Source organism: Canis lupus, chromosome 16 (genome assembly GCF_011100685.1).
Source record: "Canis lupus familiaris isolate Mischka breed German Shepherd chromosome 16, alternate assembly UU_Cfam_GSD_1.0, whole genome shotgun sequence".
In the NCBI taxonomy this organism is placed as follows: domain Eukaryota; kingdom Metazoa; phylum Chordata; class Mammalia; order Carnivora; family Canidae; genus Canis; species Canis lupus.
The window spans coordinates 31,921,633-31,942,967 of record NC_049237.1 but is presented as its reverse complement, the minus strand read 5'-3'; the positions used below and the strand labels follow the sequence as shown (position 1 = coordinate 31,942,967).

General features: G+C 43.2%; 1 protein-coding gene across 1 annotated transcript in view; it reads right to left on the bottom strand.

Moving 5' to 3' along the window:
- Positions 1–6,849, bottom strand: part of FUT10 (fucosyltransferase 10) — a 70,078-nt gene extending 63,229 nt beyond the window's left edge. The window contains 2 exon segments of the mRNA NM_001012647.1: positions 104–398; positions 6,769–6,849. Of these exon segments, the coding sequence (NP_001012665.1) occupies positions 104–398; positions 6,769–6,849 (376 nt within the window).
- Positions 6,850–21,335: the final 14,486 nt, after the last annotated feature.

The window sequence follows — 21,335 nt, the reverse complement described above, 5'->3', positions numbered from 1 at the left end:
TTTCAAAGGGAACACCACCATCTCTTCTTGGGGAGGTAAAAATAAGTTAGCTTTGGAAGATGATGTCAGCAAGCAAAGGGATAAAAACAAAAGCCCTACTTACCATAGAAGAGGAATGCTTTGGTCATGGGATGATGTAGGTAGGTCCGGTTGATGGTGAAGAAACACTCATCTGCTCCGCACTGGCCTAACCTTCCAGTTTCCCCAGTCAAGGGGGACCACCAGAGCATGATGGGATAGCTATCAGTTTCCAGTTGGTTCTTCCGCTTCAAGATCAGTGCTTCTTTCCCAGGGAGTGGATAGAGATGTACAGGCTCCTCTTCCATTTTTGCATGTCCAGCTCGCAAATCAGAATTTTTAAACTTCTTCCTTTCAAATTTTCCCAGTTCAACCACGACCTGAGAGAAAAGACAAGGATTACAGAGTCGGACTGTTTCATTTCCTCTTGCATGTCTCCCATTCATCTTGAGGTTGGAGCCTCATATTAGTTTTCTATTGCTTCTTACAACAAATTTCCACAAAATCAGCAATTGAAAATACCACATTTATAGGGGTGTCTGTGTGGCTCACTCTGTTGAGCATCTGACTCCTGATTTCCACTCAGGTTGTGATGTTGGAGTCTTGCGATGGGGCCCTGCACTGGGGTCTGTGCTCAGTGGGGAGTCAGCCTGAGAGTCTCTCTCCTTCTGCCCCACCCCCCTGCTGTCTCTCTGAAATGGATAAATAAATCAAAGAAAGAAAGAAAGAAAGAAAGAAAGAAAGAAAGAAAGAAAGAAAGAAAGAAAGAAAGAAAGAAAGGAAGGAAGAAGAAAGAAAGAACACATTTATTATTGCATGGTTCTGGAGGTAAGAAGTCTAACCCGGTCTCACTAGGCTAAAAGCAAGGTGTCAGCAGGGCTAAATTCTTCTCTGGAAGCTCTGGAGAACCCATTTTCTTGCTTTTCTATCTCTTAGAGCCATCCACCATTCTTGGCTCCTGCCCCTTCTGCATTCCTCAAAGCCAGCAATGTTATCTCTCTTTGATGCTTATTCTGTTGTCCAATCTCTGTCTGAACACAGCCAGGGAAGACTCTTAGCTTTTAAGTACTCACGTGATGACATCGGCCCCACACTGATAATTCTGGATAATTTCTTCATCTCAGAGTGTATTATCTTAATCCCATCTGCAAGGTTTCTTTTGCCATGTAAATTTACATATCCACAAATTCCAGAGATTAGGGTGTGTGTGGACAAAATATCTACCAGGAAAGATGCCTAATTCTACGAAACACATGCCAGCTACATTTTTCCATCTCACAGGTGTATATAGTATCTGGAAATAGTTTGGTCTTTTTAAAAATATTTTATTTATTTATTCATGAGAGACATGGAGAGAGAGGCAGAGACATAGGCAGAGGGAGAAGCAGACTCCCTGCAGAGAGCCCCATTTGGGACTTGATCCCAGGACCCCGGGATCATGACCTGAGCCAGAGGCAGGTGCCCTGAGCCATCCAGGTGCCTTTAGTTTGATCATTTAATGAAACCCATGAGAGTCAGGGCATTATCTGGCTATTACTCAAGATTACATTCTAAGGAGAATGAGTGATAAATTACCAATTGGTTTCTTTTTATTACAGTTAAATGAGTCTTAACACGGGTCTTATGTTTCTAATAATTTCCACTATGGCATCAAGTGAAGTATACCATGAGTACTGGGCTCCCTTCCATGTAAAACCATGTTTATTAAAAAAATAAATAAATAAAACCATGTTTATTTATTCGGGATGGTCTGGGTTACTGAATAGCCAGGCCATCAGTAACAGGCATCTAGAGGGCAGGGGGGCAGAGTAGAAATAGAGGGGCAGTTGTTCTCCAACAGTGCTGCCTTGTCATCAAACGTTAAGGTTTGATATTGATATGGCATTATAAAAATATGTTAGAGAAAGCAGTCTAAAAGTAGGAACTGGTCCATTCCATACATAATTGAAACGTTAAGTAGCCAGACTATGCACCAAAGAAAGCAGTGAAAAGAAGGCACATTTTAACGTATTAACTCCTTCCCCAGCCAGCAGAGAACATCTGTGTGGCCCCAGGCCCCATTCTCAGTAGCCTCGGTGATACCTTCTTTCTGCGCCTGCTGCCCCAGTGTCAAAAAAAGGGCCACTGCCCACTGATAGAGCCTGCAACTCCCTGGCAAAGGTCCATAATGTTCACTAGATTCTCTGAGGGATCCAAGGCCAAAAAAAAAAAATCAAAAACCACTGGTGACAGCCAAGTAGTACTCCAAAAATAGCAAGAAATTATATTAGCTTTTAAAAAACCATGAATCATCTATGACACGAAAGTCAGCATTTTGACAGTAAAACAATCACTAAAATCTAAGTCTAGCCCCTACCAACAGCTTTGTCAGCATGTTTTTTTTTTTTTAAAGATTTTATTTATTTATTCCTGAGAGACACAAAGAGAGAGGCAGAGACACAGGCAGAGGAAGAAGCAGGCTCCCTGCAGAGAGCCTGATGTAGGACTCGTTCCCAGGACCCCAGGATCACCACCTGAGCCAAAGGCAGACGCTCAACCACTGAGCCTCTCAGGCACCGTGTCAGCATGTTCATGATAACAGAATGTGGCTACTCCCCAACGGCTTGATGGAATGGAGTGGACTTATAGTCAAAAACTCTGGATCTTTTCACTCCACCTCCTCCTGCAAATATACAACCAACTGTTGTGCCCGAGATTGCGAATCTGAGAAACCACCGAGGAGCCCACACCGATGCAAACACAAGAGGGTTTATTTACAAGCTTGAGCTTGGGTCCAAGTGTACAGGACACAGCGGAGCAGGGACTTGGACCCCGACACTAAGAGGCGTAGCAGCTTTATAGGGGCCAGTGGTCAATGGGATACGCAGAGAGTTGCACAGTCATGTTGGTCCACACGCAGGTGGCCGATTGAATTACATTTTACCCTAAAGTATCCATTTGAACTGGCCTATCACTGAGCCGATTTCCGATTAGGGCGTGCCCTGGGCTTGACTAGGGTGGGGCAGTGCCCTAAACAGGTCTGCACAAGGCAGGTGCAGCACAAAAAGGAGTCAGTCCTGCTCTGCTTGTCCAGGGGTAGGGAATTTTTGTTAAATTTCCTGGATCCCACACCAACAACTTTAAAAAGAGACTTTGAGAAAACCACGGATAAAACTTCGAAGGAGATTTTGCTCCACATTTCCAATCAAGGTCTACTATGTGAAGTATAAATTCATTTCCAACTAATAGGGATTGCTTTAGGTAGAGATATTTTTCTGCCAAAGAGCTTTAAAAAAAAAAATTTAGCCTCAGATATCACCACCAGGTGATAGGAAATAGGTGAGAGAGAGAAACCTATTCAACAAAACTATGAGGATAAAATCAGCCAATCCAAAATCTGGGCAATTCAAAAGGACAAATGACCCAGTGTTTTCAACGAGCCCAGGACGTGGAATGAAAGGTGGTGGGACAGAGGAAACTTTTATACTAGAAAGAACAAAATAAAACACAAAATTTGAGACATACCAGCTTAATGCAGTGTGCAGGATTTGTGTATTCCAGCTTCAAACCAACAAAAGACCTCTTTGAGATAACTGGGAAAATTTTAACATGGCCTAGTATATGGATGGTATGGATTAATTACTGTTTATTTTGTTGGGTGCAATCACAGTGATTTGGATATACTAAACTTTCAAAAGATCCCATATGTTAGAGCATCATTTTAAAGTAAATCCAGGTAAATAATACAAAGTCCTGGATTTGCTTTAAAATATTCCATACTAGGGATCCCTGGGTGGCGCAGCGGTTTAGCGCCTGTCTTTGGCCCAGGGCGCGATCCTGGAGACCCGGGATCGAATCCCACATCGGGCTCCCGGTGCATGGAGCCTGCTCCTCCCTCTGCCTGTGTCTCTGCCTCTCTCTCTCTCTCTCTCTCTCTCTCTCTCTGTGTGACTATCGTAAATAAATAAAAAATTAAAAAAAAAAATAAAAAAAATAAAATAAAATATTCCATACTGTATTCATGAAATATTATGCAACTAAAAAGTAAATAAAATTAAGAAACTAGGGGATCCCTGGGTGGCTCAGCAGTTTGGCGCCTGCCTTTGGCCCAGGGCGTGATCCTGGAGTCCCGGGATCGAGTCCCACGTCGGGCTCCCAGCATGGAACCTGCTTCTCTCTCCTCCTATGCCTGTGCCTCTCTCTTTCTCTCTCTACATCTATCATGAATAAATAAATAAATCTTAAAAAAAATTGAAAATATATTTAAAAAAATAATTAAGAAACTAAAGATATATATATATATATATATTTGCAAACAGTACATACAAACGCAAGTGGAAAATAATGTTTCAGATGAACAGTTTCCTCCAGGGAACCACAATGCTTCAGCTTAGCTGAAGGTCAGCATAACATTTTCAGGGTTAGATTATTTAGGAATTATGCTATCAGATCTGCTTTGGGCTGAACTGTATTCCCTCCAAAATTCATTTGTTGTAGTGCTAACCCCCACTACTTCTGAATGAGACTGAGTTACACTAGGTGATAGGGTCTTTAAAGAGGTCATTAAGTTAACATAGGGTCATCAGAGTAAACCCAAATCCAATAGGACTGATACCCTTATCAAAAGAGGACATTAGGACACACACAAGTACAGAGAGAAGACCAGGTGAGGACACAGGGAAAGAGCCATCCATCCACAAGTCCAAGGAGAGAGGCCTCAGAAGAGACAACTCTGCTTGCTGACACCTTGATCTTGTACTTTAGCCTCCAGAACTGTGAGAAAATATACCTCTGTTGCTTAAGCCACTCAATCTGTGGCACCTATTATAGCAGCCCTAGCATGATTTTTTTTTTTTATTGGATCCTTCTTTTACCGTACCTACTTGGCAACAAACCACCAGAAAGAGGAATGGTTCTAAATGTATGGGCATTATAGTTTCTCATGTACAGTGTTAAAAAAAACATATAACACTGCTGAAACTCTGATCACTGAAGCATTTAATGCATCCTTGTGGACAAGGAAACAGCCCAAACCATACTACTGGTGGCAAAATGAATCAAGATCCAGATGAGAGTTTAGCTTCAGTGATCATACTGCCCCTCATACTCTGGGAGCTTAGAAATGACATGCATACCAAAAACTTGGCAATGTCTTCTGACATCAACAGAAACACTCTTAGCTCAGACACAGCCATTCCTCATAACCCAAGGAAGTGCCAAGGTAATTGTCTGGTAAGATCAAAGCTCTCAAAGCTTCCTGCAGAAAGTAGAGAACACCAGCTGCTCCTGTACAAGCAGGTTGTGGACACCCACAAGACAGACAAGGAAGGAGTCAAGTATTACCTCTGACCAGAATCCTGATCTGGTAACAAAAGGTGGTAGAAGTCCAGCGCCAGACTGTCTGCCAAAGTCTTTTTATATGCATTACCTCATTCAATCTTAATCAAGAAGTAAAAGCCCAGGGGATGGGATGGGGTACCTGGGTGACGGGTATTCAGGAGGACATGTGATGGAATGAGCACGAAGTATTACAGATGAATCACAGACCCCCTCCCCCTCTGAAACTAATAATAAACTATATGTTAACTAATTGAATTTAATTAAAAATAAATAAAATTAATAATTAAAGAAATAAAATAAGAAAAAGCCCAGAGGATACCTCTGTTTCCCATCAGCCCCACATGTGACCTGCCCATATCCACAAATAATCTTTAAAAGTCTTTTGGAATTCAGAATGGACAGCTGGTGTTTGAACGCATCCAAACTATATCTGAATTCATACCTATACTTTTTCTGGCACTGTGTCATTTTTACTTTAATTTGAAATCAGTCAATGAACTTCAGAATCACCAACTAAATGAGATAGATGGCAGGGAGTGGGGGCACCTGGGTGGCTCAATGGTTGAGCATCTGCCTTTGGCTCAGGTCCTGATCCCGGGGTCCTGGGATCGAGTCCTACATCAGGCTCCCCATAGGGAGCCTGCTTCTCCCATTGTCTATGTCTCTGTCTCTCTGTGTGTGTCTCTCATGAATAAATAAATAAAATCTTAAAAAAAATGTTTTTTAAATAGGGCAGCCCAGGTGGCTCAGTGGTTTAGCACTGCCTTCGGCCCAGGGCATGATCCTGGAGACCCGGGATCTAGTCCTGTGTCGGGCTCCTTGCATGGAGCCTGCTTCTCCTTCTGCCTGTGTCTCTGCCTCTCTTGTCTCTCATGAATAAATAAATAAAATCTTTTTTAAAAATTTAAAAATAAATGAAATAAATGGGAAGACTAAAAAATGCTGCAGTTCCAACATTCACATTCAGTCTGTGGTCAAGTAGCATATGTCAAGAATGACAAATGTATTAACGCGGATGCTGGTTTTCTGCAGAACAGACCATCTTATTCTTAGAAAATACACAGGGCTTCTTCAAGAATGCCATCTTTCAGAAGTCATCGTGAAAGGGGACTTTGAGCAAGCCATCTATATTTGACCCAGCAAGACGGACAGAGCTCTACTTTCTGTGCTCTTAGAACCAGGGCCCTACAAGAGTCACAAGTGGACTCCCCATCTCATTGATTTTGTTTCTACCCAATACACCCACTCACTAAAACCTCAGTTTCATCTATTAACAAAAAAAAAGTACTTCCCCTGCCGTAGACAGAAAATCCCCGATCCTGAGAGATTAAGCCAAAAGTAAAGTACTTGAAGAGAAGGGGAGCCGGGGTTGAGGGTGGGAAGGGTGGAATGGGTCAGGAATCAACACTAAGCAACCCAAATTCTTGCTACCTGGAGTGTGACAAGCAGAAAGACTGTGGCTGTGATGCATAGGCAAGAAGCCAAAAGCCTCCTCCTCTGAATCCACACCATGCTGCCCGGCCCTGGGTGACTGACAGAGGGCAGGCCTGGTTACCAGGTGTTCTCGAGTCGGCCCACAGCCCAAGACAACTTCACGCAGAGGAACCATCTGGGTGCCAATTTCTTCCACTGTCATTCCTGCTGGGACCTGGTCTCCATGAAGGATTGAGATCCGAGGTTCTGCGCGGGTCTGGCTTGGCATCGAGAGGAAACAGCATGCAGTCGTCTTAAGCTATCATCAGAGCAGCTGGAGATTCTTCAAACCAGAAGGCGTCAAAAAATTCTGTAACAAATGAATAATCTTTTAGCCATAATGCAGAAGATTTAATAAATGTGGTCTTTCAGGGTTGTCACATAGACAGCCGACATTTTAAAACTAAAAGGAACCTTTGAGAGCCTACATACTTTACTCCTAGATAATGAAACCAAAACCAGAGAGGGAAAGTGACTTGGTCAAGGTCACACAGCACATGAGAAGACTATGACAGGTCCACAATTAGGTCCTGAATCTAAATTTCTGTTTCCACTTAATTTTCTCTGCCATCATCCACAAATCACTTACATGGAATCACTTCCTAGGTTTCAAAGGAGTAGAAAAGTGGAATAGAAATTACCACAATTGGGGCTCCTGGGTGGCTCAGTTGGTTAAGCGTCTAGCTTGGTTTCAGCTGAGGTCATGATCTCAGGGTTGTGAGACCAAGCTCTGGGTTGGGCTCTGCGCTCAGCAGGGAGCCTGCTTAAGATTCTCTCTCTCCCTTTACCTCCCCCATGCATGCTCTCTCTCTCTCTCTCTCAAAACTGAAAAAAATTACCAAGATTATCCACCCACTCCTGTAAAAATTAGGAAGATACTAAATAAAAGTTTCAGGCTTGGTTTGAAAATAGATCATGATCAACTGACCCAAACTTTCCCTAAGGAAAACAACTTCAGCCACAACATAAGGAATTCTGATTATTGATGTATTTGTTCAGTCTTTTATGGCAAGTGTAACAAAGCAGTGGGTTGTGTGAGCAATATGATTCTCTGTAAGTTCTGAAATAAGATTTCCATCTGTCTGGAATGTATGATCTTTTCAAAAAGTTTAAAGATGAACTAAAGAGTTCCTAAGAATGCCTTTTATTCCCAGGGTTCTGTGCAGTCAAATGTCTTGGTCAAATGACCCAGTGGAGTTTCAGAATACAGCAAGGATCAACATTCCTGAGTCAGCTTTACAGGACTCCAAAACCTGGTTCTGAGATCTGATTGAACATCTCCCAGATATAAAGATATAATTAGAAATATAAAAATGAGGGCACCTGGATGGCTCAGTCAGTTAAACATCTGCCTTCTGTTCAGGTCATGATCTCGGGGTCCTGGGATCAAGCCCCCACATCAGGCTCCCTGCTTGGTGGGGACCCTGCTTCTTCCTCCCCCTCTACCTGCTGCTCCCCCTGCTTGTGCTCTCTGTCAAATTAATTAATTTAAAAAAAGAAGTATATAAATGATATAGAATTCTGGTTAAAAACATTGGCCTTATAGGTGTACTTCCCTCTAGTGCATCTACCTTGATTTACTCCCTAAGTCCAGGATAAGTTCCTCAAGCAACAAAATGACTCTTGCTTTCAGAAATCACTGATGCTGTGTTTTTCCTCTTTTACCCACGGAACTCCTGCAATCCACAGTGACTAAGAGGAAAGGCTCTCGAGTCAGCCCTCTAGGATGCAAATCTCAACTCCCCAGCTGGTTTAACCTAGCCTCTCAATATCTCAATTTCCAAAACGTAGACAACAAGGGTGCCTAATCAGGAAGTTACTGAGCTTTATATGAGATAAGAATACTAGAAGACTTATTTCAGAGTGTGGTGCATAGATGTCCAATAAACCTTTTGCTATCTTATTTTTAATTATTAATTACAATTTTTAATTATACTTTTAAGTGTAAACTGAAGCTCAATTCATATAAAGTATGTTGCTGCCCAATAAACCGGAACTTCAGAAAGAGAAACATCCACTTTGCCAAAGAAAAGTAGATCGCTAATATTTGTTGAGTGACCTATTGTAAGCAAGGCCCTTCCTAAGTGCTCAGCATGCATGAGATCATTCGACCCTCCCACAACTCTATGAAGGAGCAATTGTCCTCATTTTTAGGGATGAGAAAACCAAATTTGAATAATGTCACTTATCCAACACTACAATTTCGATAAGTACTACAACCAGAAACTAGTCACACTCCAAGGTTCATGCATCCTTTTATATTTTTTAACACTAAGACTATGAAATTCCCACCCAATAATACTAACACAGATTATTCATCTTAATCAGAGTGGAAAAAAAACTGTATACAATCACCCTCCATCAGCCAGTATACCAGAGAAAAAAGTAACAAAAATCTCTAAGAACCTGAAAAGTGTCTTCCCGTCTACTCAGTTGATGCTAGTAGCTATTAACTACCTAAAATGTGGAGATAGCACGTAGGGTTTCAATCCTAGCTCTGCCATTTATACATAATACAAGTTTGGACAAGTTACTAAATCTAAGCTTCGGTTTCTTCACAGTAAAAACTAAACGTTACCTGTCATTATTTCTTTGCCTTGCATAACAGGAAGGCAATCCAATTTCTGTTTTATATGCACAGGCAATTTATTATAGACATAATTAATGTACTCTGCATTAGGTAATGAAATATTACCACCTTAAGTGGGTATAAAACTCTATCATCTTCAGAAGATTTTAACATATATCATTCCACTCAATCTTATGGAAAACCACTTTGTAAAGTAAGCAAGGTAGGTTTTATTCTTGGTTCCCACAAATAAGGAAACTGAGCCTCTGTAAGTTTAAGTGATAGGCCCAAGATCGTAATTTTGAAAGGTTAAAGTGGGTCTAGAGATCAGGTCACCTGTCTCCAGGCACCCAGGAAAGGAAAGAGGTGAGGGAAACAGTGACCTCTTGTTAGGGTCAGTAATAAAGGAAAACAAAAGATAGGAAGAGAATGGGAAGACAGAGTTTGGGATATTTTTACAGCTACCACAATGCTCTCCTAGAGTCTGTCCTAAGTAGGGCCTTTTTAAGTCTTTCCATGGCTTACAACAGAATAATTTAAGGTTACAAATTCCCTTTCATCCAAAGAATCTTGATTTAGCTTATACTCCCAAAGCCAGGGGTATAATGAGGTCTCAGGGACCCAGCTGTGGTTAAATACCCACCACCATCCTAGAGAATAGAGCCAGTTAGTATAGATGGTATTACAATTTATAGCATGCAGCAACCAGCCAGACGTTGAAGCACATCAATCTAATATATGGTATCAATTACCCAGGAGCCTGTCATCCAGTAACCAGTCCCCCCACTGGTGGGACAGATGGGCTTGGAGAGCGTGGTGAAAGTCAGTAAGCACCATGCAATGGGACTCCAGGAGGAAAGCAGCTCCCTCCTGTTTCATCACCTCCTGCAAGGTGAATCTCAGAATCCACCAGGAGGATGCCCCAGAACCCTCCTTGCCTGGTGAAGCAATGTGTGTTTGTTCAGACAACCATGGTAGGTAACATCTGAAACGGACGCTCGCTAACCAACCTTCTTGACCCTGGAGCTGAGCTCCTGAAATGCAGTTTTCAGCTTGTGTGCACTGCCTGGGGCTGGCCATCTGCTGCCCAGAGTGGAGTCTGAAGCTCAGCGTGACTACCTCACACTCCTGCAAGCACTAGTCTATCAAAACCGGCAGTACCTTCACCCTAAAAGAATTTCAAATTTCTCCATTTTGTTTTGAATTAAAACAGACAGAGGAGAGATCTTAAGGCAAATTAGCAGTCTAAGGATGCCAGCTTCCAATTTCAGCCTTGCAGTGCCAGTCCAAAGTACAGGGTAAGGGTCTCAGAAATGGGACTCAGGAGATGATTTCTACCCTGCATCTTTGAGGATAAAGTGAGAAGGTAACCAACCCTAGGAGATGTGCAAGGTGTTCTGAGCCAGACAAATTGTGTGTCTCTATCTTTCCTCCCTGTCCCCGTGGCAGGGGGAAAGAGGCGAGCAGCAGATGCTGGGAGCTCTTAGAAGGCTCCTTTGATCATCTCTCCTCTAGAAATTGGTGTGTCAGTTGAGTTAAAAAGCAACCGACTGTCTAAATAGAGCTTAAGGTTATACCAGGGAGAGTCTTTAAAAGGAATGTATCTAATTACCAGGCTTAGATTATACCCACTAAGGTGTAATTTCTCAAGTAGGTTTGACTCTTTCAAAATATGTTTTCATTTTATAATGTATAAATCCTCACAATATCCCTCAAACATGGCTGTCCTGAGAAAGACAGATCATGGTAGGCTGGTGGGAAGGTCTACGGGCCTTTGGACAACTCTCCAGGTGTTTTTAATCAGTCCCTTCAACTACTTGTCCTCTGCAATACTCCTCTTTTTTTTTTTTTTTTTTTAAGATTTTATTTAACACGAGATGAGCACTGGGTATTATGTGTTGGCAAATTGAATTTAGATTTTAAAATATATATTTTATTTATTTATTTGAGAGAGAAAGTGTGTACAAACAGGGGGAACAGCAGAGCTGAGCCGGGAGCCCTGACGTGGGGCTCAATCCCAGGACCCTGGATCATAAGCTGAGCCAAAAGCAGACGCTTATCCGCTTAACCGACTGAGCCACCCAGGCGCCCCAACACTCCTCTTTCATTCCTATTTGGTTTCTTCAAAACCCTGACAACTGGTGTTCCTACCAGTCTGACCCCTGGCACTCTCCATTTGACTGTAGTTGTTTCTGGAATGTAAACTGGATCTCTTTCCTCTGATTAAAATCCATCAGTGGCTTCCCACAGATTTCAAGATAAAGATCAAATGCATTAGCTTAGAAAACAAGACTCCCTGGACTCTGCCCTACTTCTCCAGCTTCCACCACAACATACCTTTTGTTCTGACTATTCCTGGAATGTAGCTTCCTGTTGTGTGCTCTAGTCCCTACCTATAACCACATCTCTTTCACTATCCTAGCCATTCTCCTAGACGGTCCAGGCCACCTGTGCTGGCAAGCCTTACCCCTTCCAATGCCAAGTTGGGAGATGTAGGTCCCTATCATTGTGCTTGTTTCTATCACAGCAGTGGAAAGAATGCAGGAGGCTGGGAGAGTTCAGGAAATTTTCTAAAGTCATTTTATTGGATGCATATAACACAATTGTTGAATGTTAAAAAGTTGACGTACTCTGTTAACTTGCAGACTTCCTTGGTGTCTGTGCCTGTTGCTTGGGTACCTGGTGAACATGGCATGGTAGTTCCAGTTTCCATGTTCCTACAATTTTCTTTTTCATTTTTTTAAGAATTTTTATTTATTTATTCATGAGAGACACAGAGAGAGAGGCAGAGACATAGGCAGAGGGAGAAGCAGACTTCCTGCGAGGCGACGGATTCGGGGACTGGATTCCAGGACCCCAGGATCACGACCTGAGCTGAAGGCAGATGCTCAACCACTGAGCAACCCATATGCCCCCTCCAATTTTCTTTCTTTATTTATTGGTGTTCGTTTTCCTCCTTTTTAAATAGACTTCATATCTTGCTAAGCATTTATTTTTACTAGAGTGCTTAGATTTGCAGATTGCAGATTTCTATCTGGGAAGGTCATGCTCTTCCACCAAGCACACCTTTCAGGTGAGACAGATAAAGAATAAGGAGATAAAGGAATACTAGCCATCTCATGAGGCAAGGCTGGTGATTAACGGTGGGGAGGGGAATAGAATTTGCAGCCTGAGACCTTCACATCTCCCTTATAGAACTTAAGATGATGCCATTCTTAAACTCTTAAATTCTGGCCATGCTGAAGCATTCAGATTATGCAGTATTAATTAATACAATCTCATTTAGTGGGTCTACTTAACATAGAAACTAAATTAAAACATACCCAGACCAAAAAAAAAAAAAAAACACCCAGAAAAGACTGATATGAAGCCCCAAATAAAAGCATTCAAAAAGAATATTTTTTTTAATGGAGGTGAGGGCACAATATTGAAGATCTTGTCCTGCACTAAGAATTTAAGAATTTAGCCAGCTCCTGAAGAGCAATACCTTCTCATCTTTTTCCTTTAAGATCTTCTTAGTAACTGTTCTTTCTCCAAGAAGGGTTTATTGGTTATAATGTAACAACCTTCCTACCTGGCAAAAGATTTGAATTAAAATCCTTCATCTGAAAAAAAAAAAATCCTTTATCTTCCTTTCATCATTTACCTAATCATGAATGAGGCACTGGTTAAATAATATCAACACAGTAAGGCTAAGACTTCACATGTCCAAAGACAAAGGGCTGAACCAGGTGATCTCCTGAGGTCTCATCCCAAAATGAAGCTCTCTGATCCCACAAATAGTGTCCAGGAGCAAAAACTCTCCATAGAAGAAAGACTGATCAAGTAAAGAGACCATGACCAAGACAATTTGAGTCATGATAAACTAAGATTTCTGTAAATATAAAGAAATATTTCTATATAACAAGCTTAGGATTACTTCATCTTCATTCTCTGTTATAGTAATTCAGCATTAACTTTTGAAAACTCAAATTTTATTCTCAAAGAATATCTGAAAAACATTGTAGATAAAGACTTTTTTTTAATGTTTAACAACCCATGTTCAGTAACACTAATAATGTTCATTGGGAAGTGCTGGTAATTGAATTAGGTACTGCATTTCCACTGAAATCAACACTCTATATTCCACATTTAGAAAGCACTTAAACATGGGTTGGAAATGTCCGCATTTGAGCAATAGTCACATATATGAATAATATTATTATTTGTCCAGACTATGTCATTGTTCTTTATTTTCTAAATTTAACGCTAGTTTGAATTTTTAAAAATATACTGTTTGTAGGATATACACTTCTTTAAAATGAATAATAAAATATAAGCCATAATCACAGTAATAGTTAAGGCTGTGTATTTAATTCACTGTTACACACTGCCATCTAGCAGGAAGCCAGCAAAGGAAGAGTTACTACGGCAGTTTCAAAAACGGAGCAGACCTTAAGGAACGTCTGACGCCAGGACATTGCCTGTGGCTTGCAGACGGAAGGAGAAAGTTCTGAAATTGAGTGCTTCTAGATTGGTGACTCTGCCACTTTAGTGTGCAAATACCCGGGGATGCTTATTCAATGCGATAGCCATGACCCACCTGAGAGCCCTCCCTCTGAGGGACCACGGGGTGTACAGAAACAATGCCCTAGTTGTAGGGTGACATCACTAGCAAGCCCAAGATTGGTCATGAGCTCCTGGGTTGTCTCAAGGTGAGGGAAGGAAGGGCGTACAAAGAAAACGAGGTCAACGAGGTCGTGAAGACCAACTTGCCATACAGAACACTGGAGGAGGCCAGAGCCCGCACACTCCGCAATCGAAGTCAACCAGCCAAGTCACCGCAACGCATCTGAGGGAGCTGAGGCCGTGACCGGGGGGCAGTCTGTTGGAGCTGTGATGCTAAGGAAAACAGTCATTTTGCATGACACTTGTTACATAGTAAAGAATCATTAAAAGATTCCCAGGAGGGGATATCTGGGTGGCTCAGGGGTTGAGCATCTGCCTTCAGCCCAGGGCGTGATCCCAGGGTCCTGGGATGAGTCAGTCCCTCCACCCCCCACTCCCGCCCCATCGAGCTCCCTGCACGGAGCCTGCTGCTCCCTCTGCCTGTGTCTCTGCCTCTCTCTCTCTCTGGGTCTCTCATGAATAAATAAACAAAATCTTAAAAAAAAGAGAAAAAAAAAAAAAAAAAGATGCCCGGGAAATGAAAATGACATCTGTGTTATCTCTCCGTCTTCTACAAAATGCGTTTTATTCTGGAGGCGCTAATGGGGTACAAGGATAGGGAAGAAATGGATTGCGGATGGATAACCAAAGCCGGCCCTTCTGGGGGCTCTCCACACCCATCCACGTACACCCCAACACACACACTCCAGGGACACACACACACACACACACCCCAGGGCATTTTTCTCCTTTCAATCCGCGACGCTCCTCTGGCTGGGCGGTCAGAACCGCTCCCACGTGAGCACACAACTCCAGCAACAAGTGATTCCCCGTGAACGTGGGCGGGGGAGCAACCCGCAGCCCCCGGGGCGGGGCTCGGCTCCGGGGCCGGCGGGCGGCGCGGGGGCGGCGGAGGGGAGCGGCCTGACCTGCCGGGTCGCCCGCGCCCCCCCGCGCCCCCCCGCGCCTCCCCGGGCTCCTGCGCGGCCCCGGCCTCCCGCCTGCGCTTTTCAGCCCCGAGGAGGTTTCCCTCGCGGGCAGCGGCCCCGAGAGCGCCGCCTGGGGCTTCCCGAAACGGACCCGGCTCCCTTCCCGGCGCACAAGCCCGTCTTTCCCTCCGACACGCTCGCTCGGGCACAGCGGCGGGGACGCGGAGCGCGCGGGGGCTGCCCGGCTGCCCGGCCCGGGGCCGCCCGACGGGACGCGGCGCCTCCCACTCACCTCGGCCTCGGGGAGGAGGCCGGCTCCGCGGCCCGCAGCCCCGCCGACTTGCACTTTCAGTTCGCGCCCTGCCCGAGCTGGGCCGAAGACTCGGAGAGGAGCTTGGGAAGGGGGGGCTGACGGCCCGCCCGCCCGGGCCCGCGATCCTCCATCCGGGTTTTCCCCGGTGCCGGCCTGGGAGCCGGGGGCCGGGGTTCCCGGGAGCCCGCGGGCCTCCCCTCGCTGGGGCCAGGCCGGCTGCGCCGAGCTCCCGGGACGCTCCTGCCAGTCTCCTGAGTGGGTCGTGGGACGCTTCTCGGACTCGGCTAGCACGAGGCCACTCCCGAGTCACCTGTGCAGGAAAGCCGAGAACACGGTAAGCGAGCAGAGACCCGGGTGCCTTTAATCAGGTCCCCTGCTAGGTAGACGGAGCAGGAAGGCCATTTGCCCGTGAAAATGTCCAGCAGGCGACTGAATTCCAAAATCGGAGAACCCAACTCCAAATTCGGAGAACGCAGCTAGGATTAGATTTAGAACCCAGCCTGCAGGGAGGTGATAAACGTAGGGAGGTAACGCAAGACCTTGGCCGAGCCAGGGCTAGGGTGAGGCAAGTGAGGCGTCCGGGGCTCAAAGTAGGAGACCTGACTGGGCCATGCTGAGTGCGGGGCACCCTTGCAGGAACCTAGAGTCATCGCGGCCCTAGGCCTGCCTCACAGTACCCCTGGCCCTGAGAGTTCAGTTCCAGTGCCAAGCACCTCAATTAACTTCTCTACAGAAACTGCTTAATAATATTATCAATTTCAAGAAACACCGAAAACAAAGGAAAAGCTTGATAAATTGGTTATCATCACAGAAGGCAAATTCTGTTCATCATAGACACTATTGGTAGAAAGGAAGACAATCCAGAGTAAAAGATATTTGCCGTAGACTTATCTAAGAAAGAATTTATATCCAGGATGTAGCCAAGAATGCCTATAATTCAATAAGAAAGAATCAAAACAGTGACCTAATAAAAATCTCCCCTGGGGGGCTCAGTCGTTAAGCATCTGCCTTTGGGCTCAGGTGGTGATCCTAGAGTTCTGGGATCCAGTCCTGCATCAGGCTCCCTACTCAGTGTGGAGTCTGCTTCTCCCTCTACCCCTCACCCTGCTTGTGCTCCCTCTTTCTCTCTCACTTTCTTTCTCTGTATCTCAAATAAATAAATAAAATCTTTAAAAAAAAATCTCCTCTGGGGAGGAAGGAACTAAAGACCTACCAAGACTTATCAAGGAAGACTCTGAAGCCAGTAAGTATGTGAAAAAATGCTTAACTACTTTTGTCATCAGAGAAATACAGATTAACACAACACTTATATACTACTACACATCTGCCCATCCCAAAATTAGCATGGAACCACAAAAGATCTGGAATAGCCAAAGTAATCTTGAGAAGAGCAAAACTAGAGGTATTACAATCCCAGATTTCAAGATATAAAAGCTAGAGTAATCAAAACAGTATGGTAGTAGCATAAAAATAGCCACATAGGGGATCCCTGGGTGGCGCAGCGGTTTGGCGCCTGCCTTTGGCCCAGGGCACCATCCGGAAGACCTGGGATCGAGTCCCACGTCGGGCTCCCGGTGCATGGAGCCTGCTTCTCCCTCTGCCTGTGTCTCTGCCTCTCTCTCTCTCTCTGTGTGACTATCATAAATAAATTAAAAAAAAATAGCCACATAGGTGAATGGAACAGGATAGAGAGCCCATGAATGAAAGTTGTTACAATAAATGGTGTTAGGAAAACTGGACAGCTACCTACAAAACAATGAAACTGGACCACTTTCTTACACTATACACAAAAATAAACTCAAAATGGATTAAAGACCTAAATATGAGACCCAAAACCATAAAACTCCTGAAAGAAAACATAAGCAGCAATCTCTTGAACATTGCCCTTAGCAACATATATTTATGGGTATGTCTCCTGAGGCAAGGGAAACAAAAGCAGAAAATAAACAATTGGGACCACGTCAAAATAAAAAGCTTTTAATAGCAGAGGAAACCATCAATGAAGCAAAAAGCCAACCTAGTGAATGTAGAAGATATTTGCAAATGATATGCCAATAAGGGATTAATATACAAAATATATAAAGAACTGACACAACTCAATACCAAAATAACAATCCAATTAAAAAGTCGGCAGAGAGGGACACCTGGGTGGCTCAGTGGTTGAGTGTCTGCCTTCAGCTTGGGTCGTGATCCCGGGGTCCTGGGATTGAGTCCTGTGTTGGGCTCCTTGCAGGGAGCCTGCTTCTCCCTCTGCCTGTGTCTCTGCCTCTCTCTACCATATATAAATTTAAAAATATTTTTAAAAAATAAATAATAAATAAATAAAAAGTGGGTAGAGTACCTGAATAGACAGTTTTGCAAAAAAGATATCCAAATGGCCCGGCAGCCCAGGTGGCTCAGAGGTTTAGCGCCGCCTTTAGCCCAGGGCCTGATCCTGGAGATTTGGGATTGAGTCCCATGTCAGGCTCCGTGCATGGAGCCTGCTTCTCCCTCCGCCTGTGCCTCTGCCTCTCTCTCTCTCTCTCTCTCTCTCTCTCTCTCCCCCTTTCTGTGTGTCTCTCATGAACAGATAAATACAATTTTTTTAAAAAAGAACATATTTTAAGATATCCAAGTGGCCAACATGAAAAAAATTGGACACATGAAAAAATGTTCAACGTCACTAACCACTAGGGAGATAAAAACTGAAACCACAATCACCTCACAATCACCTCACACCAGTAAGAAAGGCCAGTATCAAAAAGACACAAAATGACAGGTGTTGGTCAGGATGTAGAGAAAAAAGACCCACTGTGCACTGCTGGTGGGAATGCAAACTGGTGCAGCCACTATTGAAAACAGTATGAAGTTTCCTCAAAAACTTAAAAAATAAAACTGCCATGTGATCCAGTAATTCCACTTCTTAGTATTTATCTGAAGAAAATGAAATGCTAACTCAAAAAAGATATATAGTTGACCCTTGAACAAGGGGCATGCCAGCCCTCCTCAATACATATGTGGTATATGTATTATATATTGTATTCTTACTATAAACTAAACTAGAAAAAATGTTAAAAATCCTGAGGAAAGTACACTTATAGTACTATATTTATTGAAAAAGCATATATAAGTGGATTCTCACAATTCAAACCCATGTTGTTGAAGGGTTAATGGTATGCATCCCCACATTCATTGCAGCATTATTTACAATACCCAAGGATATGGTAAGAACCTAAATATCTATCAATTGATGAGTGAATAAGAATATATATATATATATATTAGTAAAAGGAAGTATATATGAAGAAATGAAAATGGAATATTATTCAGTCATTATTTAAAAATGAAATCTTGCCATTTGTGACAATGGGAATAGACCTACAGGGGATTATGCAAAATGAAATAAGGCCGAGAGGGACAAATATCATATGATCTCACTTACATGTGAAATCTTAAAAACAAAAACAAGGGCCCAGGGTGGTTTAATCAATTACGTGTCTGAATCTTGGTTTCTGCTCAAGTCATGATCTCATAGGTCATAAGATAGAAAGCCCACACTAAGCACTGCATTGGGCTCCATGCTCAGTGGGGAATCTGCTTGAAGATTCTCTCCCCCCCCCCCAAATAAATAAATCTTAAAAATAATAAAAAACTAAAACAGAAAGGCAACAGAGCTCATAGAAGCAGAGAACAGAATGTTTGGGGGAGGGGAGAAATGAGTGAAAGCAGTCAAAAGGTACAAACCTGTAGTTACAAAAATATCATGGGGGGGGGGCGCCTAGGAGGCTCAGTCTGTTAAGCATCCAACTCTTGATTTCAGCTCAGGTCATGATCTCAGGGTCCTGAGATTAAGCCCTTGGCTCCTTGCTCAGCACTGCATCTGCTTGAGATTCTCTCTCTCTCTTCCCCTGCCCCCACTTGCACCCTCTCTCTCTCTCTCTCAAATAAATAAATAAATAAACAAACAAACAAACAAACAAACTTTTAAAAAACAAGTCATAGCAGGCAACCCAGGTGACTCAGTGGTTTAGTGCCACCTTCAGCCCAGGGCATGATCCTGGAGTCCCGGGATGGAGTCCCTTGTCAGGCTCCCTGCATGGAGCCTGCTGCTCCCTCTGCCTTGTGTCTCTGCCTGCCTCTCTCTCTCTCTCCCTCTCTCTCTCTCTCTCTGTGTCTCTCATGAATAAATAAATAAAATCTTAAAAAAACAAAAACAAGTCAAAGGGACGCCTGGGTGGCTCAGTGGTTGAGCATCTGCCTTTGGCTCAAGGCAGTGATCCCAGGGTCCTGGGATAGAGTCCCACATTAGGCTCCCTGCAAGGAGCTTGCTTCTGCCTCTGCCTATGTCTCTGCCTTTCTATATCTCTCATGAATAAATAAATAAAATCTCTTTTAAAAAAGTCATAGGGATATAATGTGCACATGGTGATTATAGTTAAAAATAAAAATAAAAGTATGTATTTCATATTTGAAAGTTGCTAAGAAAGTAGATCTTTAACATTCTTGTTAGAAAAAAATTGTTAATTCTATAGTGACAGGATAACTAGACTTACTGTGGTAATCCTCTTGCAATATACAGATATAAATCATTATTTTGTACTACTGAAACTAATATATGTCAATTATAAATCAGTTTTAAAAATTATTCAGGGACACCTGGGTCTGGTTAGGCATCTGCCTTCGGCTCAGGTCATGATCCCGAGGTCCAGGGATTGAGCCCCTCAGGCTCCCTGCTCAACGGGAAGCCTGCTTCTCCCTCTCCTCCCCACTTGTGCTTTCTGTCAATATATCTGTCTCTCTCTCTTTCTCCCAAATAAATAAGTAAAATCTTTTTAAAAAAATAAAAAGTTATTCATTGGATTTACCTGTTGGTGGTGAGCAGGGAAGTGGTGTTCTAAATCAAACTGAAAAATGTATCACTTTCCCTTCTTAAAACAGTTTGGGGAGTGCAGTGTGGTATACCTGGTGAGTACTGTCTAGCTTTTGGAGTCTACCACATTATTATTATTTCTTAAGAAGCTTCCTCCATTTATTTTTTTAAGTAATCTCTGCATCCAGGGTAGGGCTGACCACACTATTGAGCCAACCAGGCACTCCTCTCCCACATTATTTTAAACTTGATTTTATTAACATAAAAGAGCATGTGTGTGTGTGTGATATGACTGCCCTCTAGGTCTTTAAACCAGGGAAACCAAGTAGGTGAGTGAGAACAATCAAAAATTTTTATGAAGCAATGTAAACTATGCATTTAACACACCTCTGGTCCTCATTTACCTCCATTTTTCAAATGGGATAGTTTGCTAAAGGGTGACTTGCTCAAGGATACTTAGTAAATAGCAATTGGTTTTTAGTGTTGTTTTAAAAAGATTTTTATTTATTTATTCATGAGAGACACACAGATTGAGGCAGAGACATAGGTAGAGGGAAAAGCAGGCTCCCTGCAGAGACTCGATCCCAGGACCCAGAGATCACAACCTGAGCCAAAGGTAGATGCTCAACCACTGAGCCACCCAGGTGCCCCGCAATTGGCTTTTATAACCTGAATTTGGCTTCAAAAACCACTGCCAAATAAATGGTTTCCAGCAGGGTATTGTCTTTTCTTTCCTTCCTTCTTTTTCGAGAGAGACAGCAGAGGGGAGGGGCAGAGGGAGAGAAAAAGAGCAATCCTCAAGCAGACTCCCCACTGATCAAGGAGCCCAAGTAGGGGCTGGATCCCGGGACCCTAATAACCTGAGTCAAATCAAGGCCAAGGCCTGAGTGAGCCACCCAGGCATACCTCCAGCAGAGTGGTTTCCACCTGCATGCAGCAAAATGACATTACTGATGATATAATTATTATAATGTGATATGCAAATTAAGTGCCCACCGTTATTCTGAGAGTGTGCCTTTTTTTTATTCTTTCGGCATCGAACTGGTCTTTAGAAAAACAGTGTGAGCTAATAAAGGTTTTCTTTTTCCCCTCAAAATAAAATTGGGGAAAACCTGCTAGCCTTCCCATTTTTTTCGTATTTTATTATTATCTAAATCCATGAATTTCAAAGGTCAAGACCCAATGCCACAGCAAACGGTTGGCGGGGTTTAAGCGAGG